Source organism: Hyposmocoma kahamanoa, unplaced genomic scaffold, assembly GCF_003589595.1.
Source record: "Hyposmocoma kahamanoa isolate Upper Pololo Valley unplaced genomic scaffold, ASM358959v1 99085, whole genome shotgun sequence".
In the NCBI taxonomy this organism is placed as follows: Eukaryota; Metazoa; Arthropoda; class Insecta; order Lepidoptera; family Cosmopterigidae; genus Hyposmocoma; species Hyposmocoma kahamanoa.
In genome coordinates, this window is record NW_020655779.1 from 10097 (window position 1) to 18516 (window position 8420).

The 8420-nt window shown below is 35.1% G+C and overlaps 1 protein-coding gene and 1 long non-coding RNA gene across 2 annotated transcripts; both read right to left on the reverse strand.

The window, feature by feature from the left end:
- Positions 1-546: 546 nt before the first annotated feature.
- Positions 547-1496, reverse strand: LOC113239000 (UMP-CMP kinase). Its single transcript, XM_026475870.1, has one exon. It carries the CDS (start codon positions 1489-1491, stop codon positions 892-894), a length of 600 nt encoding a protein of 199 aa, XP_026331655.1. The 5' UTR covers positions 1492-1496; the 3' UTR covers positions 547-891.
- Positions 1497-4793: 3297 nt separating this feature from the next.
- Positions 4794-6447, reverse strand: LOC113239001. Its single transcript, XR_003311152.1, has 3 exons — positions 6025-6447; positions 5117-5170; positions 4794-4923 (listed from the first exon to the last, which is right to left on the reverse strand). It is a non-coding gene; the product is annotated as an uncharacterized LOC113239001 (long non-coding RNA).
- Between the last annotated feature and the right edge of the window lie 1973 nt (positions 6448-8420).

Sequence of the window (8420 nt, forward strand, 5' to 3'; positions counted from 1 at the left end):
TTTTTTAAAACAGTATTAAATAAGTGTATATCATTAACTTGTTATAAAAAGGATATGGTTGTCTTTATTAAATTACTTTAGTAACATCACTATTTATAATTGCATAAGTGCAACAAAATGTTCCTATAGGGTTGAAAATGCATATATACCACTGAAGTTTATTTATACTTGTGTGTATTCAATCCTTTAAATGCAATGTAAAAACTTATGTGTCTGGAGTCTTCTAGTCAGGTCTCTAGTTAAGACATTTTGTAAATTGATCTAACATTTATTATCATAGAATTCTATTTTTAATAAAATACTCAATCTAGTTTGCAACTGCTTGCCTCAATCCATCTTTTAACATAGTAGTTCTTAAACCTACAAGCTACTTAGAATTGAGGAATAATGGAACAACAGTTGTTTTTCTTTTCTAATGCCAAATGGTAGTTTTTGTTTGTTTCAACAAATAATTTATCCAGGCTGAACATCATGTTCAAATCCTTTTAATGAGACTGAGCAAAATTAGAATCAAAATGTATTGAATTTATCAGTTTTTGTTCTGAAGATGCTCAATTATGTTAAGTTTCAGAAACACTTATCGCTGGTCTTGCCATATAAGACATATTTGTCTATAATCTCATTAACCATAGCTTATATTTTTAGACAATGATATTAGTATACATAGCCAACATCGTCATCGCATATCTTATCACATTTGATAACTACTTACATTGTCATGAATTCAAACTCTCAAAGCAATCAGTTTAAGTATTCTTTACCATGCCCATTTTAGCTTTACAGATTGTCATATACCTGACAATTAATTTAGGAATTATTACAGAGGACATATTGTCCTAATTCCTTAGTACTACCATTGCAACTACTTATTGCCTAAAAATGATCAGAAAGTTAGTTAGCTATTCTCTTTTCCAAACCAGCCTCACGGAATACCTTCTTGACACAATCAAATACATCTTCTGGGCATACTTCAGCATTAATCTTCCGTACAAGACCTTTTCGATCATAGTGCTTTATGATAGGCATTGTGTCATGTAAGTATGTGTTGAATCTCTTTTGCAAGCTTTCGAGGTTGTCATCAGAGCGGCCGCTGCCTGCAGCGCCACGCCCTAGGCATCTCTCTGTGCACAAATCTCGAGAACACTCGAAGAATAGAATGAATAATAGCTTCGTCTTGTCCGACATGGCGCGCTCCCATCCTTCCAAGTTGTCTTTGTTCCGTGGAAACCCATCAATGAGGAAACGCGACTTACCAGAATTCATCATGGCCTTGTGGATAAGCGAGCACGTAACCTCAACCGGAACTATTTGTCCATTGCGTATTTTTTCTTCAATCATCTCCCCGTACTCTGAACCAGGTCGCTGACGTTCTTCTCGAAGTAAATCACCCGCAGAAAGATGCACAAAGTCATATTCTTTAGCGATGAACGAGCATTGCGTGCCTTTGCCGGCGCCAGGCGCTCCCAATACGAATACCACTTCAGGCAGCATTTTATGTAACTGTGTCACAAACGTCCGCAGAACGCGATACAGCATGAATTAACTGAACTAATCGAACTTAACAAGATTTATTTTATAATATATAGGAAACATGCGCACAGTTGATGTAAGTTACCGTGAATTTTTGACGTACGTAACAGATAATGACATTAGTAGAGATGTACCATCCACTAGACCAACCATACCAATGCAGCGAAAATCGTATGGTGCTATATGGTATACATTTGCGTAAGCAGTAATTGAAGTTTTAGTATCTTGTAAAACAATTGCAAAATACGTAGGTACTATATTTTGTTAAAAAGTCAATAAAAAGTTAAACTTCTAAAGCTCAAAATACAGATGCGACGACCGTGACCTTGTCAGTCATAGTCAATTACAACATAGATTAGCAAACTTTTAGAATTCAACTCTGTGCTTCGTTATTATGGCTAATTAGATTGAAAAATAATCTAGGATGATCTCTGTAACAGTTCATAAAAATCTACAATATAACGTGCACTTATTTTACGAGTTTCATGTGTTTCATTAACTATTTTATTAAGCCTAACTTAAAATTGAATAGATTAAACTAAAGCTAAAATTAATGAATACATTAAATTAAAAGAAAAAATCGTTGATTTGGTGTTAACCAAATAAACTTTTTTGTAAATCGAGTTTTGTTCAAATTTAACGATATTATTACGTAATATTTGTTGCTTTCTGATTTAAAGGTGGCATTCACTAACCTGCATTGCAGTCCGCCGCGTAATGCAGGATTATAAATGTAGTCGCAGCGTTCAAGCATCCTGCAATCCTGCAATGCGTCTCGCGAGTCTCCATACGCGAGCCATAAAATATGCAGGATTGTCTAGTGCAAGCATAGAAATAAACGGAGAAAAGTTAGACCTTGTTAATAAAGCAGTCTTCTTGGGAGTGACCTTAGATAGTAAACTTCAATGGTTTCCACATATATCGTCTCTGGCCAGCAGATTAAGCTCCGCTGCATACGCAGTCCGCAGAATACGTGAGCTTACCGATGTTAGTACTGCTAGACTAGTTTACTTTAGTTACTTCCATAGTATAATCCTACGGGATTCTCATGTGGGGTAAAGCGGCAGATATTCAACCATATTTGTATTGCAAAAACGAGCGATTCGTTCTGTGTACCGTCTAGGTTCTCGGGTATCTCTCAGAGAAAAGTTTAAGGAGACTGGTATCATGACTGTGGCATCACAGTACATTTACTCAAATATTTTATATGCCCGTAAACATATACATAATTTGAGTAAGAAAGAAGATATCCATAATATTAACCTTAGAGCTAAGTCCAAACTCATGGTACCACGATTTCGTTTAACCAAGGTAAACAACTCTTTTATGGGAACTGTATACGTTTTTACAATAAGATTCCGGAGCATATATTAAGTTCATCAATTCCTAAGTTTAAAAACTACATTAAAAATATTTTGATCGAAAAATCATATTACAAAGTTGAAGACTACGTGTTAGATAAAGATGTATGGAAAGACGACATGGCTCCAGAATCCACACAAATTTGATTCAAAGTGTATTCCATAGCATTTAATTTTAAGTTTATTTGAAAAGAGCAATCCCTAGAGTTTCTTGCTCGTTCTTCTCAGGGAGGTCAGCGTAGTGAACGAGCAGTAGCTTATGAAAAGACGTTTTCAAGTGTAAATTTATTTTACCTATGGAATAAATAATCTTTGACTTTGACTTTGTGTTTGAACAGTCTCCTGCCTGCGCGGCGGAGACTGCCGCCATACAAGTAGTGAACAGGCGGTTTTAGACTATTCGATTTGCCTATTGAATCAATTCGCTTGGCAGTCGCATTGAAATAAAACGATGTCAAAACATCGTTCGATCGTATATCACTTGAATCAGTCGATCTTCATAAAAATCGAATCGTAATGTGCATCCTTAGTAGTGAAAATCTACAGGACGCAAGGCGGATATTGTGTGGAGTCGCTTCTTTTCGTCGAATTTTTATATCGAAATTTGTTATTATTAATTATATCACATTCCGTATTCGTCATTTCCGCCCAGAGTTTGGGTACATTGAGATTTGACCTACTGCACATTTTGTTGCATGCAACTACCACGGAGACAATAGTTTGGCTTACATAAGCATCACATACACAGGTCAAACAACAAAATATTACAGGTGTTGATTTGCATTCTCGCCATATTAAAACAATTATAATATAAAAATTTTGCTAAACCATCTAAATATACTTAAAAAATAGTCTGGCTAATTGTATCTAGTAAAGTTTTGTAAAATTGTCCCGCAAGTGTACTCACCGCAGAGGACAGTGACCCCGCCACTCGCTTCACCGAGCGATACGTAATCTTTCTCGCTTATTTACCAATTTTTAAATCATGTTTATGTACTAGTATGGTTATAATGTACTAATTATTTACATGAGTTGGAAAAGTGGGCTGAAAAATATTTCTTGTAACTTAGATTTGGTACTTGGCAACTTTAGGTTACATGAATGTAGTGCTAGAAGTACCTAGCTCCACAGCTGGTGGCAAGCTCCGTACAGGAGCCAGCCACAGATATGCAAAGTTTACGTTTCAACTTAGAACATTCTTCACAACAGAAAAAGCAAAAGAAACCAGAGGATTTACTCGTAATCTGCGTAAATTAAACGTTTCATATCATGCCATGAGAACGCACTTTATAGTAATGCACATGGTAGCGGTTTTATTTTTGCACTAGCTCTTGTTTACATCACACACAAACAAAGTTTCATTTCGTGAGAAACTAGAACGTATGCGTGATTAACGCAGACGCAAGGTGGACTGATGATCTACCAATCACGCGCTCGATACGATACTCCCCCGTCTCTACTCGTACCCTACCACCAAATTGATTTAAAATGCATATTTTCTGCGCATAGATCATTGTTCAAATGGTTGCCGGTACCTGTGCCACGTGTAGTGCAAGTCAATGACTGGATCAAACTTGGTTACCGCAATTAAATAAAAAATAATAAGAATTTAGGATTTTTCAATTTATTTTTTAAGTGATTTGGATTCAGTTTCGGCACGTTTCGGATATAAAATGACCTCTGTAAATGTAGCGAGGATGCAAATCAACACACTGTACCGGTGAACAATAAATACTTTTTGGTTCGTTTTTATTGCCTTGTCTATGTTAAAAAAAAAAGAAGACCGATAAAGTATGAAACTTTATTCCCAACTAAGATACATTACCAACTAATTGTCGATAAAATTGGCAGATTTATGGAAGATGATAGATTCGCGACCCTCTCTTCTCCAAAGTCTCACCATTGGGTGGTGACGATTTCATGCATGGCAAAATAAAGATACTAACATGTATAATTGACTGTTTATTAGAAACTCAAAAACAAATAATCTTAATTCTTAGTTCAAACATTACTCGTAATTTATCTTCTTGACCTGAAACAATACAAAAATAGTTAAAAGTTTATCACTTGTGAGTACACAAATACGCTTGAGATACATAGTGTCAGATTAAACGGAGTTGACCTCAACAAGCATTCAGAACAGGTCTGTGATAATCATCATTTGATCAAATTTAGTTGTACTTTAAACAAATTTATGCTGAATTTGTTTGAGAAGAGATGCATACCATTTTATTTTGAATTCTTCACAATATTCGCGACTACTCCGTCCCAAGCCATACCTAAAATATAATTTAAAAAAATCATTATTACATAGAGGCATTCATCGAAAAAAAACAAAAACTTTTGGTCTATCAGTCCTGTTGAGCTTGTAAACACCGTCATGATGGCATCAGGAGAAGTTTTATCATCATTGAAACCAAATTTATTTATTTTATAGGGAACGAGAACCAAAAAGTACATTTGCACATTATTATTGTTGTTTACTCGTAAGTCATAAATGTAATCTATAATAAAAGGGTGCATGTTCCTGGCGAATCTACAGACGACAAAGATAATACAGAACTGAAGTAAACACAAACGGGGGTAAGCAAGGTTTCTACGCTTCCGGACTCATAATTCATGCCACCTTATATTTCCGGTATTAAATTACCCAAGCTCAAAAAATGTTTCATTGAACAAAAACTAATGTTCTTAATGCCATTTCCATACGTACTTGTTGAACAATTGAATATGTAAAGCCGGGGAAAAAGTTTTTCTTCAGTGATAACAATATTTTTGTATTCTAAGCCTTTGAAAATAATAATACAGGGTCGCTCGATAATTGTGTCTGGCAGTACATTATAAGGTCTGCAACCAGGTGAAGTGTTTTTTTATAATATCAAGTGACGGGACGAACAAGTAGTGCGCCTGACGGTAAGCTACAGGCCTGTCCATAACAGTTGCAGTGCCACTCAGAGCTTTAACTGGCAAAGATCTGAGGGGTACTGCCACTGCGCCCGTCACTCTGAGACGTAAGTTGACAAATGCCATGTGCCTGTAATTTCACTAGCGCGATTGCACCTTTTGGTTACATCGAAAGCCGTACCGAATAAACGAATAACACTTCAACACTAACGAAAAAAAATAGACTGACCGTTTATTTAGGTCGTACATGAAATCTAACTTAGTTTTCAAGTATATGTGAGAAAACCATAACTTTTAATTCTTGTGACAATAAATTCTCACATAAATGTTAAAGAAGTTTGCATTATTATTTATGTAAAAACGCCCGATAACCTAAGATAATCGGCCGACAAGCATATCACAATAAAACTTTATAATAGTGAAGTATACAGGCTATTACAAAAAATAAATACTTTTGCGTGCTCATTGCATGATACAATATTGAAAAGATAAAAATATTTTTACATAAGTGATAAGTTTACTTTTTATTCGTGCGTGCGTTTTATGTGTTGGCCATAAAAACATTTGAGTTACAGCGTCATAAAAAAATGAGTAAAATCTTTTGCACGTTTATTTCATGGGGGGACGTCGATAAATCCTATGGGTTTACACATGGGCAAATTCAATTGAAAATTTAAACATTGTTACAAAATGTACCTTTCAATGCAGCATCTTTGAATTTGTATTCCGGTTACGACACGAAATGCATTGAAGATCATCACCTGTAAATAAAAAACTTAGTTAACAAACAATCTTATGTATCAAAATATTGAAACAAATGATTAGAATATTATTATCAGTCCTGTTGAGCTTGTAAATACCGTCATGGTAGCATCAGGGGACAGTTATCATCATTTTTTATCACATTACTATGTTATACGCAAACGTTGTCACAAGTTTACCTCCCTGGTAAAGCAAAATAAGTTTATAGCAAGCGACGATCGAGCATATAACCAAAAATAGAGACGAAAGAACATTTCATTTGTTTGAAAACTATTCTGCCATATTAATCTGTGATAACTGCGCTCCGATTGGCCAGCCCTAATTCGAAACAATTGACGGGTTTCGTCAATTGTTTCACTTTAAATCGACCAGTTAACTTGAGCTTTGCTATAAACGACAAATATTGCAAAATTATATATTTAATTACCGATGAAGTTTGAATTGTTTGTTTTGTAATTAGATGTTTTGCTGTTTTCCCCACACCACCGAACGGAACAGCACGCAACTGTTGGAAATATTATCTTTATTACAACAAATACAGAATATTTTTGGAATATACGGAGACGCACACAGAGGTCAGTTGTTGGCCTATCTTTATTTCAGTGCAAACGAGAGTTGATATTTATAAGTAATGTATCACTGATTAGTTACCAGGAATGTATGGCCCTTATTTCGTCTCTATTTTTGGTTTATATACTCGATACAAGCGCCTAATCAAAAACATAACATGCATCCTTGGTGTAATAAACCCACATCAATAGGGCTAGCACGACAGGCTTGAGCGGGAGCGACATAAAGCGCGATAAACTGCTATTCTCGCACAGAGATCTGGAGTTTTATGTCGCTCTCGCAAAAAGGCCTGACGTTCTACCTCTACTTTTTTTTTTTTTTTTTTTTTTTTTAGTGGTTTACTTTTTAATTTAAATTCAGGTTAATATTATTATTATTATTTGTATATTTTATTTGTAATAGCCGAATAAATGTTTCTTTCTTTCTTTCTTTACTGCAAAATGACAACTATTCAGAAGAATCTTTAAAAACCACGAACGAAATTAATTGATAACATGTTTAAGGGGAGGCATTTCAAAGCGGAGCCTACATTTTGAGTCGCATCCCACAACCTGCGCGCTTAAAATTATTAATAAAGTAAGAAAAAGCGGAGAACATTTGACACAGAGCGGGAGGCGCGGCGTGTCGTTAAACCGCTAGGCAATTCGCAAGTTTTGCGGTAAATGTGAATTTAATAACTATAGGGCTTCAGATGACAACCAAATTTAGCAGGTTCTCTGTAGTGATTAAAGAGATATACAATTAATAAGACAAACAATTATGTGCAAAGGTTAGATAATTTATTCCTAAATAATTCATTTTGGGCTTTTATTTTTGCGTTTTCGGGATTTTATACGATGGGAGTAAAGTACATCCTATCGTATAACAAATTAGCACCTTAGACAATAGATTAGGTGTATCGCATATTTCTTATTAGACCATTATTTAATAGTAAATATCTAAACCATTTGATCAGCATTTTTTTCCCGCTTCTCCGGTGGCTCGCCTTAAATAAGATTTATAAAATTACACATATCGTCGGCGATAGTGCAAATACGCGTAACTAGCATTGGATTAGGAGTTTCCATTTCTATAAACTAGTGGCCAATTGAAATCCGCGTAAATGTGGTGGCAACCAAATTAGCGTGATTTACGGGAATCTACTGTTATCAGTCCGTAGACAACATAAATTAATGCTTACTGTGCAAAAATGAAAGCCTTAGCCTCAATGTCTATAAAAAAGTAATAACGTTAAATGGCTCTACTGTAATATTAGGGGTTAAAGTATGAAATTGCCGTTTTATTGCAATAGGT